Source organism: Podarcis pityusensis (assembly GCF_964106645.2).
Source record: "Podarcis pityusensis genome assembly, chromosome: 12".
Lineage (NCBI taxonomy): Eukaryota > Metazoa > Chordata > Lepidosauria > Squamata > Lacertidae > Podarcis > Podarcis pityusensis.
This window is the reverse complement of record NC_138037.1, coordinates 59,277,692-59,294,798: the sequence shown is the minus strand read 5'-3', so window position 1 is coordinate 59,294,798 and position 17,107 is coordinate 59,277,692. Positions and strand designations below refer to the sequence as shown.

At 43.3% G+C, this 17,107-nt stretch overlaps 1 protein-coding gene across 1 annotated transcript; it reads left to right on the top strand.

Annotated features, from left to right (window-relative positions):
* Positions 1 to 2,841: 2,841 nt before the first annotated feature.
* IGFBP1 (insulin like growth factor binding protein 1) lies at positions 2,842 to 15,120 on the top strand. The gene is made up of 4 exons (XM_080976028.1): positions 2,842 to 3,241; positions 6,522 to 6,700; positions 10,133 to 10,261; positions 11,330 to 15,120. The coding sequence occupies exons 1-4, from the start codon at positions 2,899 to 2,901 to the stop codon at positions 11,459 to 11,461; spliced, it is 783 nt and encodes a 260-aa protein (XP_080832154.1). The 5' UTR covers positions 2,842 to 2,898; the 3' UTR covers positions 11,462 to 15,120.
* The last annotated feature ends 1,987 nt before the right edge of the window (positions 15,121 to 17,107 follow it).

The following is a 17,107-nucleotide window of genomic DNA, read 5'->3' as shown; positions in this document are numbered from 1 at the left end:
GTTCCTCCTCCAGCGAGGAGGAAAGCCTCGCCTCCAGTGGAAAGGAGGTGCAGGGAGCAGGGAATGCCAGGGAGAGCCTCAACACTGAGCCTGAGCAAACAGGAGAGGAGGGAAGTGCCCCTTTGCCAGCACCCATTCTGCGCAGTAGGTTTTAGCGCAGGGAGGGGAGGAGAAGGATGGGGGTCACGTGACTGTTATGCTGGGGGAGGTACAAAGACTGACCACGCCCAGATTCTGCTAGCGATTGAGCCAGACATGAACTTATGACGCTCTTCACTGTAAATAGCTTGCACTAAGAATAAAGCCTGGAAAAGACAGGTCAGAGTCTTGCCTGTTTGCTCTCGAGCAACCACACCAGCATCTGACATTTTCATATAATTTTTGAAAACCACTTTGGGTTTTTTATAATCAAGTGGTGTGTAATTTTTATGAAATAAATAAATAAATCACATGCAGCCAGGCCTTCAAGGAAGACGGTTGCTATCTCATATGGAGTTAAGCATTTTTCACTGGAAATGTAGAACCAAGTTATTTTTAAGTAAACTCTTGAAAATGCAAAGTATCGGATTGTGTTCAATTCAAAGCAAAGCAGCATTAGGAAAGTGACACTAGGACAAATGTTTGTGTAAGTTATTCGGGGCGCTGCCATGGCGTTCCCTCTCACTCGTCAGCCTCGCCATTGCTTTAACAAACAAAAACAGTGTAAATCAGGGCCACTGGGTCAAAATGGTCACAGTGTAAAATGTTCTGACCGGGTAACAGCTGGTTTTCCTAACTGCTATCGACTTCTCTGAGTCATCACAGAACAGCACATGAATCACAGCCGCTGTGCTGTTACTTTTATAAGCCCTCGTTCCCACAGGCTCATGAGCTAAGTTTTCATTCCAGCCTCCGTTTGGGGTTTACAATGACGTCTAATGTTTAGAAGATGTCACTGAAATGGTCCTCGAGGGGCCAGGCTGTGTGCTGGTTACGCACATTTCAAACTCATTGCACCACCTTTCTTGAACTCTATTTAGGTTCAAGTGCTCAGTGATTCCCATTAAGTTCTATGGGACAAAGAACTTTCACGTTATTGATTTAAATGGTCCTAAGTTTGCCTGCTTATTCCCCCCTTTCCTATTCATAGTTCTCCCTTTGCTTTCCTGTTTTCTGCAAACTTGTCAGTCTCAAGTTTGTGATTCCCCAATGTTGATGTATCTTTTTTTATAAAAAAAAATAATGGAGCATTTCTTGCAATGTTTTCTTGGGAGCTTGTGCACATTTGAGCATTATTTAACTGTTCACTTTTTCCTCATTCAGATTAGGATGGAGTAGTTCACACCTGCATGTTTCTGAATCTGTATCTAGGGGGCGACTTCAGCCTTTCCTGGACATACCAGTAGACTTTCCTTGTGGTGTTTGTCCCTGCCTTCTGGTTTCTGGATTATATTATGTACCTGTAGGACAGATAGCTGCTCATGCCCCTTAAAAGGGGGGTGGGGGTGGAAGCCCTGCCCACACAAAAAGTGTGCAATTGAAAATTCCTCCACCAGAAATAGTTAAGAGTGCAGCCAGAAAAGATGTGAAAGCCTTGAAGAAAGGGGAACAGTCGAAAGTGACCATTGATCCACACAGCCCTAAACCCTGAAGCAAATGGTCTGTGCCCCCAAGTGGGATGGTTTGGAACCTAAGTTCCTCAAACTTATTAGCTCTTCACTGTAGCAGGCAGACCCGAATTTAAAGGGGGAAAGCACTGAGAATGGTGGTGTTTGAGGATAGCATCATGCGGAGTATGATGGGGATTAAGTGGGAATAAAAGCAGCCGCATAGAGGCAAACTATATGCTAACAGCTGTTAATGCAGCCAGGTGTCTTTTTAAAAATGTTTCATAATGTTATTCATAGTTAATGCTATCTGGGTTTTTTGCTGTTTTAATGCTTTGAATAGGTTTTGGATTGTTTTATTATTTGCACAATGCCCTCAGGTGTCTTGCAGCCCCTTGACCTCCTTCCCTCCCTTTTACAGAAATCCTACAGAGATGGATTCCAGCCTGGTCAGATTCATGTTTCCATGGAAGGAAATCCCACTTGCTTCCATGGGATTTACTCCCACTTAAGCATGCATAAGATACACCCTTGGTTTATGCTAAACTGTATGCAAGGACAGTCTGCGTTATTCTTAAAGCAGCCCGTAAGGGAGCAGCTGTGCGATGGAGCCTTTGATAAGCACGTAGCCCAGCCTCTTACCCACTGATGCCAGGGACTCACATCTGAGCTCTGCTAAAGCACAAGTGTATCCACAGGAAACCGTCCCAAATAATCCTTTGCAAACACACTGTTGACATTAGCTCCTACGTGCTGCTGCGTTCAGGAGTTACCGGATCTCAGGGGCTTTGATTACCCTCTGGGGGCCTCTCTGGGTATGTCATTGTCCTAATAACCTCCAGCCACATGACAAAAATTAAACAAGAGGCCTTTGAATCTGTTGCTGTGGAAGTATGAAGTCAGCTACGGAGGTTTCAAGGCGTTCGTCTCTCCTCCGTCTTTCTCAACAATAATTTAAATACCAGTAATTGAATTGTCCAAAGTAGCAGGACTTCTGATAAAGAGGGAAAAAAAGAGTTCCCTTTCTGTAGACATATTTAGAACCGTCCTGGAAAGGCTAAGAATGAGTAGAATAGTGATGCATTATTTCATCATTTAAAAAAATAGAGTGGGAGGGGCACAAACTACCAATGAAATGATGCTTTTCTGTCCCTCCTGCTCAGACAATAGTTAACTTGGGGTTAAAGATTAACAGACTGACAAGGAACTGTATAAATGCCCTGTGGTTGGAACACAGGGCTAGCTGAACGTGAGGAAGCGAACGGGTGCTCCTCTCCAGACTCAGCTGCTTTGCTGACTGGTCTCCTTCGCCATGTGTTCCACAGGCCTTCGCGGTGAGCTGCTGCTCCTGCTCCTCTGCCCTGGCCTCATCCTCGGGGCTGCTCTCCAACCCATGCACTGTGCCCCATGCACTGAAGAGGAGCTTGTGCTGTGCCCGCCGGTGCCTGCCAGCTGCCCTGAAACTGCTCATCCGCCAGGCTGTGGCTGCTGCCATACCTGTGCCCTCCAGCTGGGGGAGCCCTGTGGAGTATACACAGCCCGCTGTGGCCGGGGGCTCAGGTGCTCTGTGCCCCCAGAGGAACCCCGGCCCCTGCACGCCCTCCTCCATGGGCAGGGCACCTGCCTTTCCGCCTCTGACACGGCAGAGGCTGCAGGTAAATAATGTGCCTTTCTGTTTTGCATACTGCTTTGCATGTCTAGCAATTAGCGCATGGTTAACTTACTTATTTTATTACATTTATATGCTGCCTTATTCTTCCAAGGAGCTCAAGGTTCTCCTCCTCCCCATTTCATTCTCACAACAGCTTTGTGAGGTAGGTTAGGCAGTGATTGGTCCAAGGTCACCCAGGGAGCTTCATGGCTGAGTGGGGATTTGAACTCCGCTCTCCCAGGTCCTAGCCTGGCACTCTAACCATTACACCACACTGGCTGTGGCAGAATGCCAAGAGTATGTGGCTTTGGCATTAGATCTTCTCCACAGCAAGCAGCCAGTGGCCAAAAAAATGTGGGAAATGTTCCTGCGTGTCAGAAAGCTGAGCTGTAGAAGCCCAGGCTGGGCCCAGTGCCAGGGCAAAGGCTTTGTCCACTGAACATTCCAGGTTTGATCCTGAGCACCGAGGCAGCAAAGGTGGAGCTGAGCTCTGCCTGAGACCTTGGAGATCTGTCCCATAGGAGTCAGATCCACAGTGTGACTCCTGAAGGCACACCTTCACTAAGGGACGTTTTACTTATGGAGAAAGTTGGGGTCTGAGTGCAAAGCCAGGGGTATGTTGCTAAACTCTCAGTCAGAGGAAGAAACCCCCCAAGGGGCCTGCCCCCCCCCTTCACCTGTGGCAGCCATGTTGATGATGTTAATGTGTGTGTGTTGTGGAAGAAAAGGAAGGAAGGAAAATATTTGTTGCCTCTTTTCTGTCCTGCTCCTGTGCCTATTTCTGCTCCTGTGTTTTTGCAGACACCTGACAAGCAATAATTCTCTCTCATTCACATCCACACCATTTAATTTCTACTTCTCAGCCTGTTGTTAAAGGCATAGAGGTTATGGGTAGTTTTAATAGAAATCATAGAATCATAGAATCTTAGAGTTGGAAGGGACCCGAGGGTCATCTAGTCCAGCCCCCTGCAATGCAGGAATCTCAGCTAAAGCATCCAGGACAGATGGCCACCCGACATCTGCTTAAAAACCTCCAAAGAAGGAGAGGAAGGAATCTATTGAAAATAGATTCAATAAATGCTGTTGAAAATAGAATCTCTGCACCACAGTCCCCATCACTGGGATATGCTTTAAATTAATCAGCTCTGGAATACCGTTTCAGATGTCAGTGAAAATATTTATTATCTTTCACAGGACTAGACCTGTCACTACAGCTAGGAGCAAAGCATGTTGTGATCACCTGGGAGCAACCACAGACTCCCATCTGCCTTTAAACTCTCCTGTGCCCAGTTTAGCTTCTGTGGTGCCAATATTTCAGCTGTTGAAAATTACATTAATCAAACAATAGGAAACTTTGTAGAACTGTGGCTTGATCATGAATGGATAGAATTTTGCTTTCCATTAGGATTCAGCCAAGGATTTACAAAATACTTGTGAATTCCTGAACATGTCTCTCCTGCCCCCCATTTTGCTTGTAGTTCAAGAGTCCCTAGTACCGGTAATTCCCATGGCTCAATTTGGACATAAGGATTGCTTAAATGGAAACTGACACTTTGACACTAGCCAAAGTGTTATGATTTGAAGTGTAATGAAAAAAGACTTTTGCCTGCTGCCTCTCCCCCACCCCCCGGCCACATAGTTAGATCCAAGAGGTTTCCATCAAAGTCTTAGATTTCACTGCCACAGTCCCTTATTTATAAATCTCTCTACACCCCACCCTCACAAGGCTTCTATTTGTTACCCCTTCTGTTGCCTCCTTTTTGCTCACCTACAAACTTTTTTGCACATTCAATTAGTACTTTTTATTTGAAAATTGCTTCAAGTGCTCTTCCCACATTGCACATGGGCAAACCTGGGGTTGCCATTTTCAAAAGGAAGCAACTTGCATGATGCAAATGTTTGCAAACGTGTATTTGCCACAGTCAGGCAATATTTTTTCAATGTACATTGTAACCAAAAGCCATAATGGTTCATTTGCTCGTGGTCTTTAATAGTAACACTCTAGCATGATGGAAGTAATTGTTCTAGGAGCAATGTTCAAAGACATCCTGTTTTCATGCTTCAACACACATTAAAGCCACACTAGAGCTTGCTCTAAATGCAATATTGGTAGTCCTGCATTTTGTCTTTCTGACCAGCTGAATGCTTGCTGTCTCCTCTGGACACCTATGAGCAATGTCACACCATTAACAGAAAGAAGCAAAGGGCTGTTGTTTACAGCAGAAGAAGAGTTTGGATTTGATATCCCGCCTTTCACTCCCTTTAAGGAATCTCAAAGCGGCTCACATTCTCCTTTCCCTTCCTCCCCCACAACAAACACTCTGTGAGGTGAGTGGGGCTGAGAGACTTCAAAGAAGTGTGACTGGCCCAAGGTCACCCAGCAGCTGCAGGTGGAGGAGCGGAGACGCGAACCCGGTTCACCAGATTACGAGTCCACCGCTCTGAACCACAACACCACACTGGCTCTTATAACCAGTGCTGGCTTCTGGATCTTTATACTCTGCACTAGAATCATCAAAATTCTGTATCTGTCTAACTCACATTTGTGATGAGAAAAGCAGAATCCTGAAATAAACAAAAATTACTTTTACGTGTACTTGTGATAGTTTTATTCCTCCTTCCTCTAAGAAATGCAGATGACACAAACAGTTCTCACCCCTTGCTCCTTTTTATCCTTACAGCCTTGTGAGGAATCATGGGCTGAGAAAGAGAGATGGGTTCAAAGTTGTCCAGGGAGCTTCATTTGTGGAGCAGAGATTTGAACTTGGGTCTCTCCAGTCTTTGTTCAACACTGCCAGATAGATTCATTCTAAGATGAGATTCATCTTAATTGGCATTATTCTTGTTTTGCATGATTCTACCACTATTAAAAAAAAATCCCATAATTTATACAGCTTCTGTTAGTCACGAAGAAGGAAAAGGTGTTACATAGGTTACTATTGGAAAGCTGCATCTTCTGCCCTTTGAAAATCATAGCAACTCATCTGCACTCTCCCTTGGCACTGCCCTACACTGATTTCACAGCTATATGGGCTAGATATTTTCTTTTACTTTATTTAAGAGATCCAAGATTCTCGGGAAGTTGAATTATTATAGACAATACGGTGTTTTCAAGTTTTCATATAAACCATGGCACACACAGAAGACTCCATATAAATGTCTGTTTTTCCTTGAGGGATGGAGGTTCCAGCCAGGATGTCGTAGCTCTGCTCTTCTAGAGCTGCCATTCATTTCCGCGGAGCTTGTGTGGAGTCATGTTTCCATTTGTGCTTCTCCCCTGCTAGAGTCCCTGGAAGCAGAAGACATGCCCCATGAAGACCGTGACATGACAGCTGATCAGCAGGACAACACCCAGCTGACGTTTGCTGCTGGCCAAGATAAGCCTGTCCCTTGGAATTCGGTCGCTGCCCACGAAAGAGTGAAAGCCAGGAGACTGAATGAACTTAAGAAGTTAAAGAAACAAGTGAGTTCTCTAACATCCATTTTCTGTTGTATCTGCACACTAAATTGAAGCAAAGCAGGCCATCAGTAGAAACATAATTTAGAATGCCATGAAATTAATTCCTTAAGCCATGACAAATTATATGATTCTAATGTGGTATAAATAGCAAGTGTTCTGGGCTTGGCCATGGGGAACTCCAGTTCATATTCCCACCCACTCACCAAACTCGCCACATGGATTTAGGCAAGTTGCCATTTCATAGCCACGAGGCTAAAATGCCACACACGAACTAGTTGGAAAAACAGTGCTGGGATACGTGTCTAGGGTAGGGCCAGTTCAAGACATTTTGCCACTTAGGGCAAATCAGAAAACTCCTCTTCCCTCCCCCCCCCCCAACCACCTGAGGCGACGAGAGGCAGCCTGGGGAAACCACAGCATGCGGAAGCAGCAGGGGATCACAAGGAGGCCGGAGAGGAAATAGGCAGTGGCAGTGATGGAGGGGCAACTCAGGGGGCAACTGGGGTGGTAGCGGCAACTCCTATCTGCAGGGAAGGAGAGAATCCGTTGCACTGCTGAAAGTTCTTCCAGAATCTCCTTTCCTTGTAATGAAGCCATGGGTTCGGGTCCTGCTCTCTGGAGCAGGAGAAAACAAGCTTGCTCCCTCTTCCATGTGACAGCCCTTGAGATATTTGAAGATGGCTATCGGGGAAGAAATGGAGGCAGTGAGAGATTTTACTTTCTTGGGCTCCATGATCACTGCAGATGGTGACAGCAGCCATGAAATTAAAAGACGCCTGCTTCTTGGGAGAAAAGCAATGACAAACCTAGACAGCATCTTAAAAAGTAGAGACATCACCTTGCCAACAAAGCTCCGTATAGTTAAAGCTATGGTTTTCCCAGTAGTGATGTATGGAAGTGAGAGCTGGACCATAAAGAAGGCTGATCACCAAAGAATTGATGCTTTTGAATCATGGTGCTGGAGGAGACTCTTGAGAGTCCCATGGACTGCAAGAAGATCAAACCTATCCATTCTTAAGGAAATCAGCCTTGAGTGCTCACTGGAAGGACAGATCGTGAAGCTGAGGCTCCAATACTTTGGCCACCTCATGAGAAGAGAAGACTCTCTGGAAAAGACCTTGATGTTGAGAAAGATGGAAGGCACAAGGAGAAGGGGACAACAGAGGATGAGATGGTTGGATAGTGTTCTCGAAGCTACCAGCATGAGTTTGACCAAACTGCGGGAGGCAGTGGAAGACAGGAGTGCCTGGCGTGCTCTGGTCCATGGGGTCACAAAGAGTCGGACACGACTAAACGACTAAACAACAACAACAAATCATGTCTCTTCTCAGTTTCCTCTTTTCCAGGCTAAACATACCCAGCTCTCTCCACCATTCCTCATAAGGCTTGGATTACAAACCCTTGATCATCTTGGTTCCCTCTTCTGCACGCATTCCAGCTTGTCAATTTCCTTCTTAAATTGTGGTGCACAGAACTGGACACAGTACTTATGTGGTCTGACCAAGGCAGAATAGAGTGATACAGTGGTACCTCAGGTTAAGTACTTAATTCGTTCCAGAGGTCCGTTCTTAACCTGAAACTGTTCTTAACCTGAAGCACCACTTTAGCTAATGGGGCCTCCCGCTGCTGCCGTGCCGCTGGAGCACGATTTCTGTTCTCATCCTGAAGCAAAGTTCTTAACCTGAAGCACTATTTCTGGGTTAGTGGAGTCTGTAACCTGAAGCGTATGTAATCTGAGGTACTACTGTACTATGGCTTCCCTTGATTGGGACACTATACTTCTGTTGATGCAGCCTAGAATAGCATTAGCTTTTTTTAGCTGCTGCATCACATTGTGGACTCATGTTAAGCTAGATCCTTTTCACATGTACTGCTAGTAAACCAGGTATCCCCCATCCTATATTTGTGTATCTGGTTCTTCCTGCCTAAGTGCAGAACCTGACACTTGTCCCTATTGAATTTTATTCTGTTAGTTTTTGCCCCTTTCTCAAATCTGTTAAGGTAATCTTGTATCCCGATTCTGTATTTTGTGGCATTAGCAACCCCTCCCATTTGTTTTGTTTTTTCAAAAAAAATATATTGGTTTTCTCTTATAACACACAGACAAAAACACAATAGAAAACATTACATTTGACACAACATAAAAACTTAAGAACAATAAAAACACACAAAATAAAATAAGAATTTTTTCTTCTTGTTCCCTGGTGTATTTACATTGCTAAAAGACTTCCTCGACACCCTCCAATCTGTATTTCATCATATCACATATTTAGCAGTTCCCAGTTACATGCAACCCCTTCCATTTGGTGTCTTCTGCAAATTAGATGAGCATCCCCTCAATACCTTCATCCAAGTCATTAGAAGCATCAGAGCCATCACGTACATTACACCCCACAGAGGAAAACAAGGACAAGAAATGTAGGTTCTAGCCTACTCTGAAGTTAGGATACTGGATTTCAGCAGTTTACAGCTGGAAAATACTCCCAGACACTAGGCCCAGCCAGCTGATCTTTCACCATGTTCCATATTTATCCTATGTTCAATGCTCACATATAACAATATACTCACATAGCACTGTAATGCCAATAAACATTTGCATTTGGTATCTCAATTACAAAGTTACTTGTTGTAGGATTATAATACTCTTACAAAGCTGTTGTGAAAGGAATGTAATCAAAACTCTGAAAACTGTAAGGAACTATATTTACTACTGTATTTATTTACTAATAAATAAAGTAATAAGCAGAGAAGCAGTCATAGCAGCAATGTTATGAATTAGGATGGGAGGGTTTGCTGAGTGTCCTGTACCTACAAAGAAGTGCCACTTGAGAGCACCAAAGAACAGAAAGTGAGCTGCTTAAGCGGAACAGCATGGCGTGATGGAGCTCAGTCCATGTGGTTTGTCATAGAATCATAGAGCTGGAAGAGACCATGAGGGTCATGGAGGCCAACCCCCTGGAACGTAGGCATCTTCCACCAATGGGGGCTCAAACCCATTGGCCCTTGATTAAAAGTCTCCTGCTGGCTGAGCTGCCACAGACTTAAGAGCATGAGTATTATGAATACCTTTGACAATGACCCTTGGATGCAGTAGATTCTCTTATTTGTCTGAAACAACAACTTGTGTTGTTAGATAGCAAGAGTCATATAAACATCGTCTGGTTATATAATGCCAAGGTTTCGGGTTCAATCCCCGCATGGGACAGCTGCCTATTCCTGCATTGCAGGGGGTTGGACTAGACAATCCTCAGGGTCCCTTCTAACTCTGTGATTTTGTGCTATCCAGCCACGAGTAAGGCCCTTTGGGTTCAAGGACTACAGACTTTAAAATGCATTAATAAGTAGTTTGCTCCAGATTTCATTATAAAAAGTTGTTTATATATCAGTTCTTATATGTTATTATTTAACACTTCAATATTTACAATATTCTTTCAGGCACCATGTAAAAAAGAGCTCTACAAGGCGCTGGAGAAGTTAACCAAAGATCAACAAAGAACTGGAGGAGAGATATACAGATTCTATTTGCCCAACTGTAATCGGAATGGATTTTACCACAGCAAGCAGGTAATCTTGTTTTGGGGGTAGGGATGGATAACTGCTGGTTTCTCTCAGATACACATTTTTTCTTTCTTTAATTCAGTTTGCATCAGTTTGTGGTTTATTAAATAATTTTAGGGTCCTCATGAGAATCCAGCAATATTTTATTGTGTCTATCTCCTGAGGCATACATGTTGATATTTTCATGCACACTTTTATCTCATGCACACATTTTTGTTACCATGTTGCGGTTGGAGAACAGCATCACAAAATATGGAGAAAGGCCAGTTTTGAAGGATAGCTATGTTTCTGTTCATATGTTGTTTTGAGAAGTGCAAATTAGGTACATTTGCATCCAAACATGAAACAAATTTCTTCCACATCCCTGGAGTCAATAGCTAGAGTCAATTATTCCCATGTCTTTGGAAGAAGGCCTCTGTCTGCAACAAGACAGTTGCACAGCAACTTCCTATGGTAGAAAATGGTTTTCAGTTGTACAGGCTTAGAATAAAAAAGGAAGAGGGGGAGAAAGTGCTTTGGAATTAGCTCTATGCAGACTCCTCATTTTGAGTACAAGTGTGAAGATCCCACTCCATCACAACATTGATATCCATGTGAAAGATATGTATGGGACCTACAGACGCAGCTACTATGGGGGTGATCTGTATGCTGTGCAGTTCATGCCTTCTGCACATTTGGAGGATCAGTCCATGTACAAACGTTCTTCCGTAGGCATGGATATTGGGTGCAGAGAGTGGGAGGCCTTGCTCCCACAACAGCAAATCATTCCATTACATTGTCTGAACAATCTGAAATGTAGGTCCCCAGTCTCCACACATTTTAGTAATATTGCCTCAAAAGAGACACTCCATATCCAACATTATGCATATATAATTGATTGAGCAATGCAAACATATGGCTGAGTGACAATTGCTGTTTGCTTGAATTACTAATTTTATTTCTACCCACATTGAGTAGCCAGCGTCCCTCTGATGTGTTTCAAAATTGAATGACTCCCTCAAATAACCTCATCTCATGAAGCATCTACCCCATTTCAATTACTTTGAAATAAACTTAGTCATTTACCCCAACTAGTGTGAAACTTCACTTGATCGAAGTCCTGCAAAATGCTGGTGTGTCTATCCAAAAGATGGGAGCAGAATTCCTGGATCCATCGAAGTGACCGGCAACCCTGAATGTGAACAGTATTTTGACTCACAAGAATAAGAGCAAATATACAACAAAGTTTATGCAAGTAGACTCCAATTTTTCCACAGTCAAGGAAACCCTCAGGCAGCAGGTCTTTCAGCACAGACTGGTCACACAGCCAAGTCCTAGGCATGATTTCTCAGATGCAAAGCCCCCATGATCCCAGGATGCACTGCCTGTCAGTGCATATAGGACTGTGACCTAGTGTTGCAGGGGAAGTCCCCAATATTGTCTCATCTTGTAATCTTAAAGAATATTGGACAGTGGAGATGCTGGACCTTCACACCTTCAAATGTAGAAATAACAGTAACAGGACTACTTTTGTAGCCTGATCATATTTCATGATTCATAAACAGTGCTGGATTATTTATTTTAAATTTTTTATATATTTTATTTGTCTGCATTATTAACTTATAAATCTGTATTCTTCAACACTTTGATACTTAATATATGATACTTTTAATATTGTTTCTCTGAAAATATGCACTTTTTCTGTTTTCAAAGAGCACTGTAGATCAGTTAATAGAGTGCAAAAATTATGGAGAAAATAGTTTTGTCAATGATTACTTTTGTATCATGTATTTATGCCATTTGAAAGTGTAGTGTAGATATGAGAACGACACCGAGTACAGTTCTAGTATTTATTTAAAAGCCTATTCCATTTTCTTTCTTTCTTTCTTTTTATTATGCTTTATTATAAACACCACCAAAAATCAAAAAGAAAAACCATACATCTATGCCAATTGTTACACCAAATACAAAATAAACAAAAGAATAAAACCATATATTCTGACAGTAGATCTTCTTCAAGTACATCTAACTTCCCGTCTTCTCCATACTTCATTTAATATTTACAAACTTATTGCATAAACCTGTCTGTTCATTTTATAATAAAGTATTATTCTCTTATGATCTTGTTTCTTATTTCGTACAACTGCAGAAGTTATTCAAAGGCAGCGACCTAGTTCATACTGCAACAATTCTTCTTAAGATGTGTTTCGAAAACCTCCCACTTTGCAATAAATACTTGTTTTGACTTATCTTTCATTTTTTTTGACAATTGGGCTAACTCTCCATATTCGGCTACTTTTTGTAACCATTCTGACCTGGAAGGGATTTTATCCCTTTTCCAATTAGTCACTATTAAGATTCTCACTGCGACTGTAGCGTATAAAAAAAACTTATTTTACATTCCTAGGAATGTCTGGCCCTGTTATTCCGAGTTGAAAAGCTTCTGTTTTTTTTAAAAATGAAACCCTAAACATTTTTTTAAGTTCTACATAGATGATGTCCCAGAAGATCTTAATTTTTTTAACATAGCCACCACATGTGGAACATAGTGCCAGTTTCTACACCGCATCTCCAACAAGTACTAGATACATTTTTTTACATTTTGGAAAGCTTCCATGGCGTCAAGTACCAACAATATTGCATTTTTTAGAAGTTTTCCCTCAAAGTATAACACGCTGGCCTTGGCCAATAAAGCGAGATGAGCGCCGCAACCCCAGAGTCGGCCATGACTAGACCTAATGGTTAGGGGTCCCTTTACCTTTACCTTTAAAACATGCTGTGAATTTCCAATTAACTTTCCATAAATTTTCCCATTCTTTCATTTCTATGTTATACCCAAAATCCTGGGCCCATTTAATCATGACAGCTCTCACCTCCTCCTCCTTGACTTCCCAGTCAAGGAGGAGGTGGTACACCTTTGAAAGAGTTTTTATTTTTGAATTAACCAAATCCGCTTCCAATCTGGATATTTCTGGTGCAAACCTGCTTTTTTAATCTGTTTTAAATGTTTCAAACAATTGATAATAATGAAACCAGTCTGCTATTTGCTCTCTTATATCTTCAAAGCTTTTCAGCTTTAGATCATTGATTTCTTCCCTTAATAAAGTTTTATATATTGGCCAATGTCCACCCGTATTTTTCCTCTTTACTGCAGCTGCTTCAGTTGGTGATATCTACCAAGGTGTTTTGGGCTCTAAAAGATCTTTATATTTCTCCCAGACTGTGTATAGGGATTTTCTGACAATGTGATTCAAAAAGTTCTTGTGAATTTTAACTTTCCTGTACCACAGGTACACATGCCACATGTGCCACTGTTGTCGTACCCCTCTAAATCTAACAAGCCTGGGTCCTGAAACGTGCACCACTCTTTTAGCCAGGTGAGGCAGGCGACCTCATTTTAGGTCAGGTTGGGAAAAGCCTCCTCTTTCTTTAATGTCAATTAGGATTTGATGTTTAATTCTAGGTCTCCTCCCCTGCCATATCAATTTCGAGATGTCTTTTTGCCAGGTTTTGAGGCAGCCTGTCCCACCTAGTATCAGGATTGTTTGAAACAGAAAAAGTAATTTAGGAAGCATGGTCATTTTGATGATGGAAATGTTTCCTAAAAATGAGGTTTACCCTGTTCCATATCTCGATGTTTCTTTTTGTTTCATTCCAGACTTTCGTATAGTTATCTTGAAACAAATTTATATTTTGGGTGGTAATCCAAATACCTAGGTATTTTACTTTATTACTAATCTCTAGGCCAGATGTTTTTTCCAAATCTTCCATTTCTTGCACTGTTACATTTTTTACCAACAATTTCGTCTTAGAGGGATTCAATTTAAAGCCTGCTGCTTCTCCAAAAATTTTAATTTACTTGAATGCTCTTATCAAGCTTTCTTTTGGATTTTTGGTCATGCTGAGTAGGTCATCAGCGAATGCTTTAAGTTTGTATGCCTTGTATGCCTTGTCTCCTAGTGTTATTCCTTTGATGCCTTGATCTTCTCGTATTAGATTATTCAGAACTTCCAACACTAAAATGAAGATCAGTGGAGATAATGGACATCCTTGCCGGGTACCTTTACTTATTAAACATTCTTCTGTGATGTTTCCATTTCCATTGATAATTATTTTGGCTCTTTGTTCGGAATAGATGGCATTAATCCCTTTGTAAAATTGTTCACCGAGCCCTATTTTCTACACCAGCTTTTTCATGAATTTCCATGATATGTTATCACTGAGCACAGTTCTAAAGGTAAAGGTACCCCTGCCCATTCGGGCCAGTCTTGCCAGACTCTAGGGTTGTGCGCTCATCTCACTCTATAGGCTGGGAGCCAGCGCTGTCCGCAGACACTTCCGGGTCACGTGGCCAGTGTGACAAGCTGCATCTGGCGAGCCAGCGCAGCACACATTCCATTTTCATAGCATGCTGACATCACTCCTCCATTTCCATGTTCAATTCCATGGAGCAGCTCATCCCCTGGGCATTTGTCCCATGATTCCTAGGCATGGGGCCAAGAGGTCTGTCTTTTATCCCACTGCTTTCCCCAGGAAAACCCACTGATTACCACTGAACTGGAACAACCAGATGGTTCTGATTCAGCAGTAAACAGTGGTTTTCCCCAGGGAAAGCAGTAACTTTCACACATAGACCCTGTAGTTGCTGCTGTCACAGGAAAAGCCTCCCACCCATGTGGCCTGGCAGGGTGGAAGCACAGCTCAACAAAGACAGTTCCTCCTAACTGGGCATCAGTGTGAAGGTCGCCACGCAAGAAAGAACGTCCTCCTGTTATAGTGTCATAAATGAATAAGACTACAATGTATAACATTTAGCATATGTAAAATCTCACAAGTTGACCTTGTGTTATTTAAGATGAATTATGAAATAAACTATTTTCTTTTGACACTCTCTCTTTTGCTTTCATCAAAGTGCTGGCTTGAACACTGAGCTGCAACAAGCACGAATGTTGTTATGAGCCACTAATGGCCAGATATAGCAGGTGGGGAGATACATTTGCACCTGTATTTCAAGATGGATGGGAGTTCATCGTGCATCGCCAGCCACCCCATGGCATGTGGCTGGGTTTGCAGTATTGGAGGGTTTCCACTTGGCAGTGCATCACAATGCAAATGCATATCAAGATATATATCCACCTCCTCTCTTCATGCACAGCTCCCATCTGAACAGGACATCTCCCTTGCTACACTGAAACAACCAGCACTCTTTTAGCCTAAAGTCTGCAGCTTCTCTGTCCTATAGGCTCATTTTGTCACATCAGTCGTGAAGCCCACTGGGTAACCTTGAACCTACCATCACACACAGGTACTCCTGTCAAAGCTTATTATATGAAAAATTCACTCACTATCCACATCAAAACAGCCAGACCTGTGTGTAGTACTCTAAACAAATAAGCGGCCAGGGCTGTCTTAATCATAGGCACCAGGGGTGCAGGGCACCTGGCACTGGGCTCTCAGGGGTGCCAGGCCAAGACTCCGGGGCCCGAGAGTTGGAGTCCGGGGAAGAGCCTGCCGGCTGGTTGGAGTGCTGTGGTGGGCTCTTCTGCTGCGGGCGGCTCTGTGCTGCGAGTTCGGGGGGCAAGTGAGCCAACAAGGCACTGAGGCGGCCAGCCGGCTCTGCCCTCCTGCATGCCTGGGATTGGCGTAGGGCCGTGGAGAGGCCTGCCCAGCACACTCTGCTTACACCATGCAGCAACCGGCTTTGCTCAGTCGCTGACACCGACGCGTGTGGGGGATGGGGAGAAGAGGGAATGAACAAAGGAACGGTTTTACACAGAGGGCTAGAGAAATGCAAGAAAACAGCAAAGTAGCTTGAGGGTGTGTGTGTTCTCTATAAGGAGGGATTCAAAAATAACCTTGAAAGTGAGGAGTATCTTTAGTGTTTCTTTCTCCTTCTACCCCTCCCCACTCTTCTTCTCCACCTCTCCCCCCAGGCAACCCCCTCCTCCTTAACAGTCACCCAGCTTTATGGGGACAGGGAGAATGTTGCAGGTCTGCATGTGTGCCCTGTTTCTCACTTTCCTTCCCTGTAATAACAAAATATTTCTGCTTCTGATCTTAATCTTGTTTTGCCCTCCCCACACTCTCACCCATGTGCACACTAATTTCGGGAAAGGCAGGCTGGAGCTGCCATGTGGAGAGCATCAGCCCAGCAGTGGTATTGCTTAGGCTCCCATTGACAAATGTGCTCCCACTTACATACATGCCAAAAATAGCACAGAAAATGAGCGGGGTGGAAGCAGAATGGGGAAGATCCCACTTAGGGTAAGGAGTCCCCAGTGAAAGTGACTCCCACAGGGGAGCTGCAGAAAGAATGTGGCTGGTCAAGGGAGCCTTGGAGTCAAAAACCACTGCTCTAGTGTTTTGCCTGCACTGAGCAAAGTCCCCTATAACTGTTCTCCTACAAAAAAAACAACAACTACACAGCATGCCCCTGCAAGGATCTCTTGGAGGCAGCAGTGTCTTTGAAGACTTGCTGAGGGAAAAGTGATTTGGGTGAAACAAAAGCCAATGATTTGCAGAAGTGGGTGGGACAGGAGCAGGCCAGTGGGCACACAATGCCTTTCCCCGACAGCCATAGATCTCTTCCCAGTGCACAGACAGCCTGTTCCAAATAGCTCTCCATAAACACGTCCTTTAAGTATTAAGCTCTTGCCATCTAGCAAAATTGCTCAGCACTTTTCATACTTTAAATATAATTTGAATGGCTAATACAGGAATCTCTGTGGAGCCATCCATGGTTACTCAGTTTAAAAAAGGAAAAGGAAAAGTGTGAGCAGAGATACCAAAAATGATTTCCCAAAAGGTTTATAAAAACCATTACTTAATTTTAGGGCTCGGGTCAATAAGGGATTATGCTATGCTAATGTTTCT